Raw genomic sequence first — 19,038 nt, forward strand, 5'->3', positions numbered from 1 at the left:
TGTCAAGGAATTGGGAAAATAATGGGTCCAGCATGAGAGTTAGGGCGTTTTTATGTGTTTGTGTTGTTCGCATGGGATATTGCACAACAGCTCCAAGCTATGGGTAATATTTCCGTACTTTTCCCCAACTGTGTTCATCCTTCATCAATCCTTTGCCAGGATCCCATCTATAAAAAAAACATGGGTGGTCAGGCACTTTCAAATGTGGACTCACACACAATGCTCACCTATTAAGCTCAGAGCGGCAGGTCATTAACTGTGGTTAAACCCAAGGGCTAAGTTAAAATAAGGGGTTTTATATCATAGTTTAACTGCCTCTAACTCACTGCTGGTTGGAGTTTGTGATGGAATAGGCCTGTACAGCATTGTTTTCCTTTTTTTTAACAGTTTATATTGTAAAAAAATATTTTTATCATTGTGTTTCTCTTCTTGCCCCTGTTTTTGAGTCACTAGTATTTATGTGACAGCTTTTTATCACTGCTCCTTTGTGTATTCGTGTATCCCTGCATAATTGATTGCGTATTTATTTCTGCTTTTTCACAAACCCTTCTGCAAATGCTGCTGTCCTTGAATGTGCACGCTGGAGGCTGAAAACAACACATTAAGAAACATTTCCCGCATTTCTTCCTAATATCATCATCTTTTTCCACATAGAAAATTTTCTACAGAGAAATAAGGACAACTGTAGCCAAACTATATTTTTAATATTCATTTAATGATAATTTTACTTTTATTCCGTTTATACAAATAAATTCACATTAAAAAAAACATCAAAATATCAACAGTTTCCCAAAGTAAACAGGGAAATTTAACAGTCACATCAAAAATACTTGAGGTTGTCCTCAATGTTTTCTATTTTACAATAAGTTTATATTCCAGTTGCATTTCTGAGTTTGAAGTTATTTTCTTTGTATGGTAATTAGAAACTGTGTGGTTTTGGGGGGTTTTGAGGAGTTCTTGGAATTTGAATATATTCAGAAAGCGACTGATAGTAACTTTATGCACAAGACTAGCTTGATCGCGGAGATGTAAACACACACACTTTTAGACACATAGAATTCCTTTTACCCCATTTTCCCGCCAGTTTTGAAGATGTGGATCACATCACTCCATCAAACCATTTTCCGACTGCAAGTCTTGTTGCACCTCTAGAGGCACTGTGAAGTTGTGCAAGTGAGCAAAAGCACAACCTTTTTTAATTAAAACAAAAGTGCATTACACCAAGATCACAAACTATTGGTTTTACATGTTTTCAGCCAAATAAAGAAGCAAAAAAAAGTGTAATCAATAAATAAAGCCATAAAAGATTAGGTTTTCCTCATTTCTAGTTATCTAAGCATTTACTGTAAAGTATATAAACATGACAGCACTGGATGGTGAGCTGAGCTCAGTCAAATGACTCCCTTTGTACCTCGTTGTAATCTCTGCTTTTGTGAAGGCAAAGCCCGCCAAGGGCTTCAGCGGAGAGAAGGGGATTTAGTCTCGACTCAGACCAGACTCACTTGGACTTAGACTGTCTGATAATATCCAGGAAAAGCCTTTCAACTCACCTTACTGGTACCAAATGGGTTTTAATCTTTAAAGATTTTAATCTGAATTTTTCTTGGCTCTTGTATTTAAAAAAAAAAAAAAAAAAAAACAGAAATTAGAAGTGCGGGTAAGTCTGAAGGTTTATCATTTACAATTTTACACAGTAAAAAAAACATATTTTACACTATATTACAGAAAACATAGCTTTCGATCTGAACATTTACAACAGTTTTTTTTCTCCTTTGCTCAACTTCATTTGGTATCTCAAAGATAATTCACAGCATTCATTGATCCCTTTTGGGGTAGCACAAGATTTACTGGACACTGCAGAGACACTCGACGGAAAGCTTTTATCTACACAGCCAACAAATCCAATTTGAGCACAATTGCAGTACATATAAAGGGGGAATTGTGTCTCATAATCCTTAGTGTGCTACGGCATTTGACCATCAGTCCCAGCCTCATGACATAAAAACTGAATTTAATTCTGTATATTATTTAAGTACTGTAGAGGCACTTTGGGGAATTTCAAAGACAAACTTTCTTTAAAACTCTTTCTAATATCTGCTAGGATGACCAAAGTGTATTAAATATTGTCCAAATTCTCCTTTGCTAATGGTGATATTGTGCCTTACAATTTCAAGCAATCTCCTGTACTCCACTAGGAGGATCACAGCTAAAAAAAGTTCTTTGTGTCCTCAGATCTAGCTGTCAAAAGTAGGGAGGCTTGTGTGAAGGCTTAATGTTGTTCGAGGCACAGTGGTCTTGTAGAAGCAGCACATATTCAAGGCCGCCATTTTGAACAGCAGGTTCGGGGTTCATGTGTTGTGGCTGCTTTTGAGGCAACGCTCCATTGTCTAAGCCAGCTTTGACTCCATCCAGCTCGAGTTGGGACGGCTCACAGTGCAAGTCCATGTGCCCTTTGCCTTTCTTCCAGCGGATATAGCAGACCACTCCGATGGCTATTGCTATCAGCACCAAGACAAGTAAGATGGCAGTTGCTGGCACCAGAGCGGGAGGCGTAACAGAGGGAGAAGACTCATCAGTTGTGGAAAAATTCTGTGTTGGATTGTGTTCTCTGTTTGTGCGGCCTTTAGTGCAGACGCGGTCTGTGCCAGTAGGTTCACCAAATGGACTGACACATATAGAGTAGACGGAATCTGGAATTAGGCCTCTGAGCGTGTACTCAGAGATAGATTTTGGAAGGCTGAGCTCTCTTGGTCTTTGGTCTGAACCAGACAGGTTGCTGTAAGTTATGCGAATCCCATTGAGATAGGGACGCAGTTCGATGTAACGGTGGAGGTTCAGACAGATTGAGGTTCTGGTTGGTTGACATAGAGTGATGTCATGTTCGTCTGCGATGACTGTTGCCCTGGGAGATTCTGGTTCAGGTGGTGAAGGCAAAGAAGGATTTTGGATTTCACAATACATTCCAGATGTTCCATATGGACAGGTACATTCTACTTGTCCATGCTCATGAAGGTGGCAAGTACCGCCGTTTAAACAGGTTTGAGGAGGGCAGAAATGCTCCTTGCTTTTGTCCAAGCTTTTGGTGCTGGGGGAGCCAGTGACAAAGGGTGGTGTACTGTCATCTGGGTTGGCAATAGCCTTGTGTATTTTACCAGCTTTAGTAGTGGTTGGCAAAGTAGTGACAGGAACAGAAGTGGTTGTAGTTGTACTTTTGACAGTAGTGGTAGTGACTGTAGTTGTACTTGGGCATCCAAAGTCACTGTACTTCATTGTTTTTAATATTTTTCTAGCGTGGCTTAGAGGGAAATGGCAGCGGGTTTCTTCTGTTTTTCCCAGGGCGATGCCTTGATCGGTTAGCCATTTTGGGAACCAAGCTAAACTGCAGATGCAATTGAAGGGATTTTGAGCCGCTCTGAGCTTTCTGAGGTTGGGCAAAAGAAGAGGAAACTCTTCAGGGAGGCCGTGTAAACCAAGGCTGCTGATATCCAAGTCATTCAGCTCCTTGAGATTCTGCAGGTCCTCAGGCTTTAGAGGGTTCATTGGGTTTCCAGCTATGTTGAGGGACAACAACCCAGGGATTTCCTTTACGCCTGATGGAACAGATGTGAAATGGTTTCCTGAAATGTCAAGCTCATGGAGATTCTTTAAATGTCCCAGGAGATGGTCATTCACTCTGTTAAGTCCCACGCTAGCCAATTTGAGGGACTCCAAGTTGGGTGTTTCAAGGTGTGAAGGGCTCAAAGTTTGTAAGAGGTTATAACTGAGGTCCAGAAGTAACAGTTGGGGCATTGAGAACCTAACTGGGGTTTTCATCAAGTTGTTTTGCAGCTTGAGTTCAAGCAGGTTTTCTAGGCCATCAAAGGCTGCTGGATGGATGGTCGTGATGTGATTACTGTACAAATAGAGACGTTCTAGCTTGGCCAAACCATGAAAGCAGTCCTCAGAAATGTGGGGTATCTGGTTGGATGACAAGTCCAGGTTTTTCAGAGAGGTCAACGGTTCAAACACTCTATCAGGAAGTTGTTTCAACTTATTTTGGCTTAGGTCAAGCAATTCCAAGTTGTTCAAATTGTTAAAATTCTCATATTTGATGACTTCAATCCCGTTGTTGAACAAGTAGAGTTTCCTTATGGCTGGAGGAATATCCTTGGGAAAGTCAGGGGAGTATCTTTGGTAACAAAATATGGAGTCTGGAATTGGGCAGGAGCAGTATTCTGGGCACTCGCTGGAAAAAATGGCGTTTGGAATGGTGAGAAGGAGCGTGAACGAACACAGAAAGATCTTCATGGTGCAAGAATGTCTTCTCTCCTTGCTTGACCTAAAAAAAAAGAACAAATAAAAATGTAATTAAAACAAATGTTTTTGAAAAGCATGAGATAATGTGAGAAAAGAATGAATCTAATCAACAAGTTATAGCTATTGCAGGATTTAAAACCAAATTTCTGTAAATATTCATAAACAAGAACCTCTTCTACAGTTTGACTGACTTTTGTAAGAAGGTTGGCGCTTTTCATTCTAAGAGAGAACACTCTAATGTCAGGACTTTGAAGGATAGTAGAAAGAAGGGGAGGGGAATGGTTGAGAGATAAAGAAGACACCAGTTAAGAAAAAGTCCAACTGTGTAAATTTATCATCAGCTGTCAAGTAAGGTGGCCTTGAAGAAAGAGGCAACAGGGGTATTTGTTGCTCATCTTTAGCCAAGTATGTAGAAGTATTCATAATCAGAGACTTCTGTATTTCATGTCATGCCTATAAGTTGAAAAATGGTGATGTATGGGGAAAGATCTGGCCGCAGATCTCTCTTAAATGATTTCTTGACATTTATGATGTTGCTTCTTTAAGCCCTGTATGTTGGCCAACTGGAGGGTCTCGTCTTTAACGCCTTAAATGGTTCAGTTCTTGATCTCTTAGGCACACAAACAACAAAGCCAAGTATGTGTGAGCCACACTTTTACGTAGATGAAGAACACACTAGAGTCCAGGATGCCAGAATACTGAATGCTTTATCTTAATCGCTCCTTTTTCAGTGTGTGAACTTCTTAAAGGTATTCAAACTTGCATTTCAGTAATCAATTCAAAAAGTTGGACAACATGATAGGATTTAAGTTTATAGGCATCATAGAAATATTGTTTTCTTCTTGATGTTTTTAAAAAGGGGGGTTGAAAACACTACTAGAAGTAAAGGAACTTGTTGAAATTGTAACTTTTTTCCCCCTTTCCTGCCTTCCTCCAGGTCTTATTTAAACAAAGCAGCTCACTTGTTTCCACTGTGCGCCTGTGGTTAACTGCTTGAAAGCACCGCCCATCTGCAGTAGCAGCACAGATCCTCTCGGAATATCTTTAGCTTATGGAAAACCTTGCTGAAAAATTAACGACTGAGTGCCAGAGGTGAGGTTGCTGTTAACCCACAATTTATACTCGAGGCCTGGGGGAGGAGGCGAAGTCATGTTAACTCATTAGTAATTTACAGACCTCTGCAAGGTTATGGTTGGCTGGGGAGAAATCCAAACTGAGAGTAGTATATTTGCTTTTGGGGCAAATAAAATGGTAATCATTGATAAAGACGTAGACGGTGCTGATTCATGGAAGTCCTAAACCTGGGAGTGTTCAAAGGGGACAAACTGAAAAGATTGTCATACTGTATATAGAAAGACAGAAAATAAAAGGATTTGGGGAAATAAACAGGAGGTGGAAGAATCAAACAACAGCTGGACTGTTTGCAGATGGTTTCAGATTTTTCTATCCTGTTGAAAGTAGCAGAAGAAATGCTAGGTCATCTTAAAGTGCAACTTTGGAACTAAAAAGAAACTTTCTACCTGGCAAAGCCACCTAAAGCTGAGCTGAAACGTTCAATAACTTCAAGGGAGTTTGGAAAAGTGAGTAAGCCAAGCAGCTAAAAGTGAATATTTTTCTTAGAATCTCTTAGTATTGCTGCTCCATGGGGCAGATTGTTTATTTGAGCGGGTCTCATCTCTGACTGGGCCTGGACCATTTAATAACTCAGCGGAGAGGAGAGAGACAGTGGTGGAGGTAGACGGGGAGGGATTCAGCCATCGAATATTGCAAGATCACAGATAAAAGTGGAACTTGAGAGGGCTGAGTCCACTGTTTTCTTTCTATCTGGATGCAAGCGACTAGTGCGGATCGGTTACAAAGATAAGACACAGCTGCGCTGTCACAGTTCTACGGATCCAAGTTGTACTTTCGTGTTGACTGACTGCTGTGAGTGCAGGATGGGGGGGTATAGAGATAGGAGACACACAAGTCTTGTAATCCTGCACAAAAAAGAATGCCCCCTCCCTTCTTGCCTTCCTCCTTTCTTGTGTTGTAATTTCCTTTTTGCTCCCCTGTGCACTTGAGACATTCCAGCAGCTGAGGTTGAAAATGCCAGCTTGGCATTTCCAGATTAACGGCAAGATTTAATGAGATTTCTAAACCGACAAAGATTCAAGAAACCCCACAGAATCTTCAATTTGTTAATCATAAATGTTTTGCTTTGCACAGTGCTAAGTGATCAACATTATAGTGCTTTGATAAGAAAATTAAGAGGCATAAAGAGCGTGATTACTCAAAACTCCAACAGGGTAACTGCAAAGATAAGAGCTATTTTCTCTCATCAGGGGCAATAGGGGTGAATAAAGTTTAGTTTTGGAAGCTTTAGGAATTAAGTCCCAGCAGCTTGAGTCAATAGTTTTTGTCTCCTCAGCTGCAGGGCAACAGCAAGGGGTACCAACAATGTCCGGAGAAGTTGCTGAGGCAGAAATTAAGAGTTCATGGTGGCAGCCGATGTTTAGAGATAAACATCTTCAGTGGGAGTCAACCTAATTTTCTCGGGAATCTATCCTTGTATAGCAAGTAGTCGAGTATGATCTATGACAGTGAGGCTATGAAGGTTCATCACTTTTAACCATCAGCAGGGTCTGTGCCACCAGCTGGACTCAGTTACTCGCAATCCTGTGAGGTTATCTGTCATCGTGAGATGAGGTTCAGAGGAAAAGTAGGAGAAACGAGTAGAGAAACGTGCAAATCATCAGAGGACAAAGGCTGTCAGGGGTCAGAGCTCTGTGTCCCTCTCTGATCACTGGCGGGAGCCATATCCAGAGTACTGACTGCACTACATCTCCCAGCAACCCTGGCGCACAGTTCCTGGATACCGTTCAGCTGTCTCTCATTTGCCAATCACCCACAGGACACTTAAACACTACACAGAGCCTCACTCAGTGCGATGTGTTGTTTGTGCCACCCTGTCTGCATTACTGAGTGTTTCTACCTGGACCTGATCTTCTGTGTACCTGACCCTGCTTTATCTCTGGTTGCTTGCTGCCTGCCCTGACCCTCACCTGGACTCAGACCACCCCAGTCTCTTCTTGGATGATCCCATGCTCATGACTGACCTCTGCCTGCCTGACTCTGATTTAACTTTGTGAACTTTTAGCTGTGTTTAGTTCCTGTCTGTGCTAATAAACCTGCTGCACGTGGAACCAGCTGTCTGCCCGTTTGTGACAGACGTTACCTGAGAAGCATTAATCGGCAACCGTCAAATTTCTTAACGGATGGTTGTTGGTATGCATGCAACACTGGAGAATTCCTTCTATGGATTGAGGCAGTGGATTGCTGGTTTGCTACCTCCCAGCTTGCTGTACCTGTTAAACTACATTAGCATAAGCAAACACAGACGGACGGAAGCATGAGGAGAATGATGCTTTAGTGTCTTGTAATTTGCAAGAATGGGATGCTCCGCATACCTGTTAACTGACTTCTCTTGGGGGAAAAAACATGTTGAAATTAAAAAAAAAAATTTTAAACTGAAATTAAAGCTGATCTAAAAACCAATTAATTTTTAAACCATCCGTGTAAATAACGATTAACTATAAAGACGTTGTAAAGTTGCAGCTGAGCAACTTGATAGAAGCAGATGGAGATGGCACTCGTAAACACACATCCTTCGCAAAGCCTTCAATTAATCAAAAAAAAAAAAGCAAAGAAGGGGTTCTTAATGAAAACGACACATTATAGTTTTATGTGGTTTCTGTAGATGAAAATGGAGGAAGAGCAACACTCTCTGGACTGAGTTGTCCAGAGAAAGTTTCCAACTGAATTCAATTGGAAACTTGAAGAGCTTCAGCATTAATGCATATCTGTGTGCTTTTATTCCGTGGTGCATGGTTTATCTAGAATTATTAATAAACTCACAAAGAGCTAAAGTTTAAAGAAGAAACAAAGCCTCTCCACAAGCAAGGCGTAGGGCGACTCCTTGAAGTCAAAGGTCAGGCTCAGATTAGTGTTTCCACTTCTGCTTAATACTCTGTGTCTTCTGTTGTAACTTGTGCTCCAGACAACACAGATAAGCAACCCTGTTCGACATGTATACACACCTGGCTCCAGTTACATACAAATACACCTGAGTCGCGTTGGTCCCTCGTCTGAACAACAGGTGCTTTCACCTTCGCTGCAGGACAGCACGAAACCCGAAACCTCTGAAGTGTGTCTGAGTAAACGATGCGACTCGTGCCAAAAAGAGACGGCAGACAAAAGAGGAAAGGAAGCCGACAGCGGTGGGCTACCTGGCAGCCAAACCAGACTGGAGTTTGGTTTTTAGCAGCATGTGTGTAGTCTGCTTCAGCCTCCTCTGAGCTTTCCAGCAAAAAAAAAAAAAAGTCATGGAGATCCAAACGGAAATTTGGGCTACTTCCTTCTGTGTTATTGCTGAAGGATAAGACGCAGTTTAGCAGACACTAGATGCAATTTTGATTTTATCGCAGCGTTCAGGAGGGGGGTCACAGGATGCCCCTGCAGTCTTCTTTCCTCTGTTTTTTGTCTTGACGCACAGTGTCCACTTGTTTTGTCTTAGTTCTGACATAAGTCTTTCGTCAGTGCACCCTACCCTTTGACCTTTAGGGGACAGAACCTTGCTGTCGCGTTTTCTTTCATAAAGGCACACTTCTGTCTGAGGTCCAGACCACAGGACACTCGTGTTACAATCGGCACAAAGGGTTCCAGTGCGCTGCTGACAGCCCCAGCTTTGATCTGTTTTCTCAAGCGGTGTTTACACCAACAGCTTTTGTCAGTTTTCTGCCGCGTGTCTCTTACTCATCCCTTTCAGTCAGACACAACAACAAACCACAGCGTTGCCGAGGTCATAGTCGACTGAGGCCAAAAAACTCAACCACACCAGGAAATAGAAAATGGGACATTTTAGTTTCACAGATCCATGTCAAATAATATCCACACTCCCTTCCAGAATGAAAACGTCATTGTAGTTTTATTTAACCAGTTCCATAGAACTGCTGGTACAAACACCTAATGCAAACACCTGACAGGAAACTGTGGGCAACTCAACAATACACCTTTGAGTCCTCAAACAACTTAAGAGAGCCAGGCCCTGAGCGGCAATGGGACAGGGTATTGTTTGCTCAGCGTTTGTATATTTGGACTTTAAAGTGACTAGACGAACCAGTTTTGTCAGTCAGCCACAAGCCTACAGTAACACGCGCACGCCGACAGTCTGCCGTCCCGCATGACACTCATTCCAGTTCTGACAAGATTAGACTGCTGGGTTTTCATTTGGAAACCACGATCCTTATCTACCTGTGATGGAGCATGAATGCTTCTTTCTTTTGCTCTACTGTAGGTAAACCGTTCATTGTGTGTGTGTTTTTTTAATTTTTATGGTGCTAACTGAATTGGGTGAAAGGTGAGTGTCAACAGTAGAAGCAGTCCATCAGAGGACTATTCATTATCACGGGTTTTTTTGACGATATAGTACTTTGGATTCAAAGAAGTGGGCTTTTCTGTGCTTTTGGCAGGATCGATTGGTCCCGCTGATCGTCTTTGTCTTGACAAAGCTATTACTGGAATCCAATGAAGGCAAATCTCCTCCACGAGCCACAACGACCCAGCAAGGCCTTGCTCATTAGGTTTGACAGCTCAGGGCAAAGTGTGGTGGTAATCAGGAACGTATGGCAGCTCTAGCACCGACAGGGAAACTTGTTTACCCTGATGAATGCATTTACACATCAGACACCTGCACATTCTAAGGAGAACTGGACTGATTATTCCCTTCCCCCTCGTGTTTTAAACAGGAAGTACCTGCTCGTCCCAGCCAGTCAAAATCCCATAGACTTGTATTGAAAAATAAATAGCTATCACTCAGTCATTCTGTCATTCTTGCTCTGGTGTCTCTTTTCAACATGTTCTTGCCAAACCTATTTTTTTTTTCAATATTTTTTAGTTATTCCAGTTATAAACAACCAGAAGGTTCAATAAGAGGATGTGGTGCCAGCTGGCCCCCACCTTAAACATTTGAAGCGTTTGATTGACAGATTCTCGGACTAATCACTAATCACTGCTTACTAATGTCGTCTGGTCCCAAAATCGCAAAATTGCGTAAAAATGGCGACTGAATTGGCTTCATTTCATTGGAACCCGAGGTAACAGTCTTGTTTTGTCATCTCTATTCATGTCAATGAGTTTGACCCTTTGGTTCAAAGTTGAGATTTAAATCTCAGTTTTAGTTCCTTCACTTTTGGTCAGTTTCAAGAAAAAAAGTTTCCAGGATGTCCGTGTTTATTGGTTGTGACCGTCTGACAACAAACCTTAATTTCAAGGAAACCATTGTATCTGTTTTTCAGGCCCCCGCCCCACATCCACTTCTTAAGAATTTTAGTTTGAGATTCATCTTGTGCTCTGTAGTTTTTCCTAAAAAAAAAAAAAAAAGGAGAGATGTACCACACACTAGATAAATGTGAACTGTAGATCACTGCTGCTGATTACAGTGTCACAAAGGAATTTATTGTGAAACGATTGCCTGTGCTGGTCTTGTGCCAGCATTGGGGGGGGGGGGTCGCTTGGCAAGCCAGAAGTCAGGCAGAAAACTCCCCCAGCGTTGACATGCCTCCCCTATATGGCCTCAGGTACCCTGTGATTACCTTCTCAAACAAGACGAATGTTTTGTTTGTTAACATGTTCATTCAAGGGACTTTTTCACTCTTGTCAAAATGAAACTCCATTTTTGTTGTAGGACATCTTTATTTTACTGAAACTAAATTTGTTGTCTGAAAATGACTGTAGAGTTTGGTTTTATAAGAGCTAAAGGGTGTTTAAAGACCATCAGAACTGACCTATTACAGTTTGCCTGCAGCTGCGGTGCGTTGCATAAATATTCCTCATATTAGTCCCAAACAAAGACGAGGGGGAAAGGAAGTGAGAAGGGCAGTGATGCAAGAGGAGGAATAAACATGTGAGCCCACTTTTCCCTTTAGGGTGTCATTAGGCAGAATTCAGGACTTCCATCTGCTGACTGCACCTCTGCCTGACTGCCTGCTGCAAGCATTTTATATCAAACCATCAACACAAAAACATAAAAAAATAAAGTCTGTCCATGTTGTGATATTGTCAAATCCAATAAAGATGATCATATATATTTCTATATCTGCTGGGTAAGCCCATTCAAAAATCACAGAGGGTCTCTTTATGTGGTTTATAGCTCAGATCTGTACTTTTTGCCATACATGATGTGTATATTTTCAGGTTAAGTAGACATAACAACTCTTTCAGTGTTACAACAGAACTAGTGTTAACAGTGAGCCATTGTCTGCATGGCAGATCATTTACAGAAAGCAGATACACAAAATCTGAGGAATGTGGGCACAAGTTATACCTTAAAAAAATCAATAGCAGGAGAACTGCCCTACTCACTCTTCCTTTGTCTTCCTAGCTGAGGGTAGAACTGGGATGAATAAGTAGAGGAGGATCAAGGCAAATAGCAAGAATAGGTATGTGCGTCTAGAGGCCAGAATGTGCATCAGTGCATCTTTCTGTCACACTGAAGTGATAGATAGCCCTACACCCAGGCAAAGAAGGACGGTGAAGGGTCACGAGGGGTGTGTACTGACGATCAGTCATTCCCTGACAACCAACCATGAATAAAAACTCAAATATTTATCAATGCATGCTGCATCCTTGCTTCGGTTAAATTAGAGTTTGAACTGGAGTGTCAAATTGTATTGAAATTTCATGGGCGATAATACCAAGAATCTAAAAACATACACTCGAGACAGAAACAATTCTACATCCCAAATGTGGGAATAATAGTCTCTAATTTTGAAAATTCCCTGCTACTTCCTTAAACAGCCTGCGTGTGCAGCACTTTGATTTATGTTTTATCTGTGAACCGAAAGTCTTGATAACCAGTGAACATGATAAATAAAGCACTAATGGAATGTTGTTTATAATTCTGAAGGCAAATATTTAAACTTTCCAAATGGAAAAATGCGCTTTTGCTAAAGTCTTTTTGATGTTAAATATTTCCAAGTGTTTATTAAGTACTTAACTTACTACTGACACTTTAATTAAACCTGAATGTACACGTTTCACCTACCCAATGAAGATGCTTCCTCCTTCGCTCCCACTCCAGCCTCTCAGTGGTATCCTTTCCCTGGAAGGAACACAGAAGTTCCACCTGTTATTTATATATGTTGCAATTTTCTTGGTCTCACTTCGCTGGAATCCAGCCACGCTGTCACGGACTGACTAAAACCGGAAGCATTTTTTTTTCTCTCTTTTTAATTTGTCAGATTCCAGCTTTTTTTTTTTTCTTTTTTTTTTGGCTGTTGCACGCAGAACAACGACAGGTCATGTGGCGACAAAAAAGAATGAAAGAGCTTAGAGGAAAGAATGCAGGCCAACGACTCTCCACTCTGTCATCACCTCGTCTTGAGTTTATCAGTCCATCAGCAGCTGCCTGAAAATTTGTAAAAGATAAAAGCAGTTCGTTGCGTTGAAGTTATTGTCTCATCTGTGGACAGTCTGTTGAATGTAGCACAGTTTCGATCAAAACTGTTTTTATTCATGTTTTCCTCATTTCCAGCTTTTAATTTTATGTGACATCAGCTGCTCTGCGCAAACTTTGTCTACAATAATTACCCAGCACCCATTATCCATAACAGAAACTCTCAATGCTTAACACTCTTTTATCCCTTTCAAGCTTTTACGGGGTTCTGGGCTTATAAACGTTTGTTGGTTTTATAGTAAAATGCAACACAAAGCGACCTCTTTGTAAATATATTTTATTAGCCAGGGAGAGCTCGCTCCAATGGTTTTTCTGGTTGCAGAGTTTACGTTTAATGAGTCGTCATCAAGCTGGTTCGTTTTATTTATTCATTTTTAGCATCGCAGATGAGATGTGGACTTTGTTGTATCAACGTCTCAAACATGAGAAGCATGTATGAGGCTTTAACTGCGTGTCACCTGACTTGTTTTGGTATTTTTTGTGTCTTGCTTTGTTGTAGTTCTGTCACTGTCTCTAACTCTTTGATTGGAGTATAAATGCAGTATTTACTCTAATCAAAATAGATGCAAATCATTTTTATAGTTGAGTTTCTTGAATAACTGCTCAGTCAACGGTTGTGTTGTGACGCCTCTGAATGCCACTTCTGTCCATTCGCACCTCCGTCTCAACGAGGCGCTGAGCTGTCGAAGCAATTCGATGCCGGTCAAATGTTTTCATGTAAGCAATAAAATCTTTTCCTGCGTCCTCACTGTTTTCTGCTGGAGTTTATCGCAGTCACATGTCATGACTTGTGGCACTGTCACAGCCGCCCTCCTGCCAGCTGCAGTGTTGACTGATGAGGATCATGGCGATCAGATACATGGGAACGCACAGATTTTAGCTCCAGGGCTGCATCTGGTTGGCACCACCAGCTAGCTGCGCAATCAGCAACTTGAAATCCACTTCAAGAAAAAGTGAGCCAGAGATTTAAAAAAAATAGAGAGTTTGTGGGACTTTCTGGAAAGTATTCCTGACGTTCTCGCTCAGCTTAAGGAAAACTGCCTGTTTCATGTCTTGCTTTTGTCCAACCGTTTAGGTGGGGGTGAGTGGAGCGAGCGTGCGCCCTTGGGTGGCTCATGCCCAGCTCGATCTGGTTCTGTCTCATCTCCTAATTACAGTGCTGGCCAGAAGTAATTACAACCTTAGATTAAGAGTCTTTTCTCTTTTTTTTACAGGCCCACTAAAATCCAGCAATTTGTGGTGGCTTTCTGGGATGAGCATCCTCCCTCTCCTCCTTCTCGTTCCCTCACTGCTTCACAGGAATTCGGGGGATTTTTTTTTTTGCTGATTTCCCATTGGGTTGGAGAGGGAATATAAATCCAAGTGTAAAGCCTGACTTGCATGGTGGCTGGCAAATTGGTCAGATCTGCTTGGAGCAGCCATGACTCCCCCTGATAAAACTTTGGGGAACGAATGAGTTTGGGCCACTCCAAAGATTTCGGAACCCCTTAGCATGTGTGTGTATATTTATGCAGGGTTTTGAAGTGGTTCTTCTGAACGCATCATTTGGCTGCATCGGCGAGCTCTTCTTCAATTTAGCTTGGCAGGCGTACGGGCCGGGGTTTGCCTCCGCATACCGCTGGTTCAGCATTGGTGGTTTAGACCTTTGAAGCCAGGCGTTTCAGTCAAGACGCCTCTTAGGAGAAGCATCTCCAGCTTTTGATTGTCCACCAAACACAGCAATGCTGCAGCTTGGAGGGGGGTGTTGTGGTGAGGCCCTTCACTTTCACGTGGTCATCGTGAAAATATACAAGCTTGTTCCAACTTTCTGGCCTGTCAACTCTGCTGCCTCCGCTCGCCGCGTCCAGCTCCTCTCCTTTCCTTACACAGGCCTCCTCGCCTCAGGACCTGACTTTTAACCCTCTAATCCCCCGTCACGCAGTGAGTAGGATGCTGCTGGCAGTCCCCCTAATTGGCGTAAAACGGAGCTTTCGAGAGCAAAGAGCTCTCTCTCTGACAGCTCGGACACAAAGAGGAGGGAGCGTTCAAAATCTGCTGCAATAAGTAAAGCTGAGAGATGACGTCCAGCAGAACTTTTGAAGGTTCAAAAGCAACAGATGAAGTGCCACAGCCTGCAGCTGATTTAGACATCAGTTTTTCTGTCAAGCTCTTTGGCACAGATATCGAAATGCCAGCCTCGATTTGTCCAAATGGACGGCTTTCGACACCTCTGTACTTAACATTTCTAACACTTGCTTCCTTAGACAAACAAAAAAAGTCTGTTTCCATCTTACAGGAACTGTTGTTCGTCTAATATGTCAACAGACTGCAACAATTACATACGGTCAAAGGCACAGTAGCCCCGTCTGCAGCATAATGACAGCCTGTGAGGAAGCACACGGCCGTGAAACAAGCAATTGAAATGAGGTAATAGAGCAGCTATTGGGGTAGTTTGGTCTGCTTGTTTGCCCCCAGGACAGCAGGTGCTCAGGGCTGTTTGTTTGTGAAATAACATGTTCATCTGGTTGAAATAGGGAGAGTCTTTTCATGGATTAAGCTTGATTTCACCAAATTGGGATCATATTTATCACATTCTAACACATTAACGTGATAATATTTCACTTTTTTTAAAATGTTGCTGGAACACAGCCTAACTTTATTCCTTTTTATGACTACGAGGGTCAGCAGCTTGGATGTTTTGGCATAGAGAATCCATCAGAATGGGAAGCTCTGACAGTTACATGTAACTTTACTTTTAGGAAGAGTAATTACTCCAAACATGTTGAGTCATGTCACTTTATTGGATGTTAGTTTAGAGCTGGAGTAGGTCACTCAAAGATTTAATCTTCCAGGAATTTGACCTCATCCCTCACTGCTCTGCTGCACTTGATGAAGGAAACTGTCTAATTTCTCTGTTTACCTTTTCCTCATATCCCAGACTCTGTTCGATTCATCACTTCATACCTAAAAGCATGAGCTCAAGTAGTTCTGTGCGTGTTTTGGATTATAAAGCGATAATTTTATTTAGAATCATAAGTGTTTGATGGACATTTTTAATGTTGCTGTGTGGCAGCCTTTTGGCTGAAGCTTTTCTTGTGGGTTTTTCAGAAGTCAAATACATTTCCAAGCACATTGTTTTAATCAGAGGCTCACTCACGCGTGTGCTGATGTCACAGATTTATGGTTTTCCCTCCGTGATTTGTGCTGACCCAAAATGACCAGCTTTAAATATCTGACCTCTGTGACTTCTCTGCGTAAAAGGAGAGCATCAGGGATCGTGTCCTGTTGAACTCTCTGTTGTGGGACGCTCCCTTGGGTCGTTCCAAAAACAGCTGTCCGCTGCGGCCAGCACGGCTCGGTGCGGTCTAGACACTAGGCTCGGTCCTTGCAGGCTGCACGGCGTCCTGCGGTCCAACACCCGCCCGCCTCATTACCGCCCCGGCGGCTCCTTCTCCTCCGCGCACACGCTCGCATTACTTTTACGCACCGCCGAGGAACGCATTTCTTTTTTTTTTAACTGTGCCCATTTGGGGGATGTGAAACATTAGCGCCCACATCCCCAATAAACTTTTCTGCCTCCAGTGTTGCAGCATCCATTTAGTTAACATTTGACAGAGATGCTTTTTAAAGATAAAAATGTAGCATATTTTGCGCGCACTGCGCATTTATGTACAAGAATACACAAGACTTGACCAAGTCTGTTTTAGATTATTTTAATTTTTTCTGTAAAATGACTTGTCATGCGTAAAATCAACTTGGTAGAGCGTTCCATGATAAAGTTTTATAATTTTCCCGTTTCTGAACCCGATCTAATCTACCAGAATAACTAACTTTACGCGCGCCGCTCTTTAATCCACGGATGAACGCATTGAAAGTTTACAGTTTTTATAAAAAGGAGGTAAGTCTTACCCACAACTCCGGAGTAGTTGAGTCGTACTTTTATCCAAAACAAGACTACTTCACCGATGTGAATTCCAGACCTGGAAGTCCTCCGTGCGCGCTGACGGGCTGGTTGGCGCGCTCCACTACTTTTTTCAGAGTGAATTCTCAATCTTCCGAACAGTCCTCATCAACTCGCCGGTGAGGTACACCAGCCTCCACGTCAAGGAATGCGCGTAAGTGCCGACTCCCCGGACAAAAAGCGCTTTATTGGCGAGCTCAGAGCCGAGGCGCATGGGATGGGAGGGGCGAGCTCTGGCGCGCACTCCGTCACGGACTGAGCAGCAACAAGCAGCTCACCTTGTCGCTTGGCTGAGTGCAAAGGAGAGAAATTCCAGCCTCCTTACAGTTCACGATTTCCTAATTCTTACCTGCTTGACCTGTTTTGACAAGAGACGTGACAGGTTTTGGCTCCAGGAAATGTGCTACACTGGAGCTGCTGTTTCTTAGGATATTAGTTTGTTTTTTATTACTTAATAATGGGGTTCAAATGAAAGATTAAAGAGGGTTTGGTGTTAAAATAGGATGTTGGTTCATCGATGTGAGAACGGTTCCTCTTCCCAGTATTTGAAAGTTTTATGCTTCTTTAAGCTGAGGAAGCTATAACTGTTGGTCTATTTCAAGATACAGTAAGACTATAGCTCTGAGGAGGAGTGTCACCTCTCGTGTGTACTTTCAGGCGCATGTCACCGTATTTCAAGAAAGCCTGAAGCATCATCTTCTTCTCGTATACGTCGGATTCAATTGCACTTTGCTGCAGAGCATGTTTTCTGGAGGATAATTTACACCGTGCTAGGTTTGTCACTTTGACAACACGACTGAAAGAAATCGAGACTTCAAGATGATGATTAAGCATGCAGCCCTCCCCGTGACCCCTAGGTGGTCGTGTGCATCTTCTGGAACCACCCCCAACTTTCTGCACCCACTGAACAAGGGCTGCTTTAGTCCCTCTCGTTGAGCCGCATGCACTTTTTCTCCTGTTTGCTGGCTTTCTTCTGCTTTGCTCTCCTCCTGCCTTGGAGTTATTATCCTCGTAGCATCTGTGAGGCATTACAGCCAATTATGTGAATAAAGAAATTAATTCACGCATATCCTGCATTGTCCAGATGTTGCTCCTCGGTCTCTGCAACGACGGCATGTTACAGATGGAGAACTTAACTAAGGGAGGAAATAACTTTCGTTACTTTGTGAATGAAACTCTGTTCGAACTGCTGCTGCAGTGCTGATGCCTTCCAGGTGTACTGCAGGAGATTTATTTATCTCACTAGTTCAGCTTGTTGATTGTGATCGGGAACAGGGTCTCCAGTACTCTCTACTCCTGGTTCCTTCTTCTCCTAGAAGCAGTTTTGAGGTTTGCAGACCTTTACTGAGCCCAAATATGGAACAACTTTACTTAGAGGAAGACAATACAAGGAATACTCACTGAAGTTTGGCCTTGAAAACATAAAATAAGTAGATTATAGCTCATTTATATAGCCAATGTGAATTTATTTGCAAGTTACACACAGATTAATTGTAAGTTGATTAAAATGTTTATTGTAGTTTTGTTTTAATCCAAAATATACTGTTGGATTTGCCTCTTTTTGTCTCTCAAATTAAATATTTTACTCCCATTTTATTTAAAAAAAATAATGGATGCTATAGTTGTATATTTTGTAGAAAAATATATTTTTAAAGTTACTTTTTGCTTTATTCTTAAATGAATGTGAGTGTTTTTATTGGTTTCCAGCTAATCGGTATAAAATAGATTTTTTTTCCTCTTGTATCTATTCGATTGTTTTATCTAAAATAAAGGAAATTTGTTGAATGTTGCTTTGAATCCACGTCATTTGAGTCCGGAATTGTGTTGATGTAACTTTCTCCATATTTCTGTACTTCTACAGATTTTACAGGACATGAGTGCAGTTCGGTCAGAGGTGTAAATCACAGTCTAGTGGCTGCAGTGCCGTCACCACATTGGGCTCCTAATCACCACGGCTCAGTAAAAGATGGGAAGGCAGCACATAACACTGCCCAAGGGAGCCTATAAAACCCTGGAGTGGTGTGGAGCCAATTCCTGCCTGCTAATGGTTTAAAACCAGGCACTTAGTCATATCGCTCCATACTGTGAGGACACTGTTTTTTTAATGTCACTTTTTAATTTGTCTATCCCAGATTAGCACATTTTTTGTATGTTTTACACAAACTTCTTTTCTCAACTTGTGACATCTTTACCAAGTTAGTATTTGTCTAAAACACACTTCCTTGTACAAAAATACACCCACTTTTATTTATTTTTTTAATATCTTCCCTTGTCAGAGAAGAAAAACTTCTTTTTGACCAGCTTCAAG

At 42.0% G+C, this 19,038-nt stretch overlaps 2 protein-coding genes across 2 annotated transcripts in view; one reads left to right on the plus strand and one right to left on the minus strand.

Annotated features, from left to right (window-relative positions):
* Positions 1 to 19,038, plus strand: part of coro7 (coronin 7) — an 85,092-nt gene that overhangs the window by 47,440 nt on the left and 18,614 nt on the right. The window lies entirely within an intron of this gene.
* vasnb (vasorin b) lies at positions 697 to 17,136 on the minus strand. Its single transcript, XM_024271487.2, has 3 exons — positions 16,679 to 17,136; positions 12,380 to 12,436; positions 697 to 4,318 (listed from the first exon to the last, which is right to left on the minus strand). The coding sequence occupies exon 3, from the start codon at positions 4,285 to 4,287 to the stop codon at positions 2,242 to 2,244; it is 2,046 nt and encodes a 681-aa protein (XP_024127255.1). The 5' UTR covers positions 4,288 to 4,318; positions 12,380 to 12,436; positions 16,679 to 17,136; the 3' UTR covers positions 697 to 2,241.

The sequence above is a fragment of the Oryzias melastigma genome, linkage group LG8 (genome assembly GCF_002922805.2).
Source record: "Oryzias melastigma strain HK-1 linkage group LG8, ASM292280v2, whole genome shotgun sequence".
Classification (NCBI taxonomy): domain Eukaryota; kingdom Metazoa; phylum Chordata; class Actinopteri; order Beloniformes; family Adrianichthyidae; genus Oryzias; species Oryzias melastigma.

Excerpts from the sequence above, each read along its gene's own strand:
- vasnb (XM_024271487.2), bottom strand. The coding sequence starts at position 4,287 with ATGAAGATCTTTCTGTGTTCGTTCACGCTCCTTCTCACCATTCCAAAC.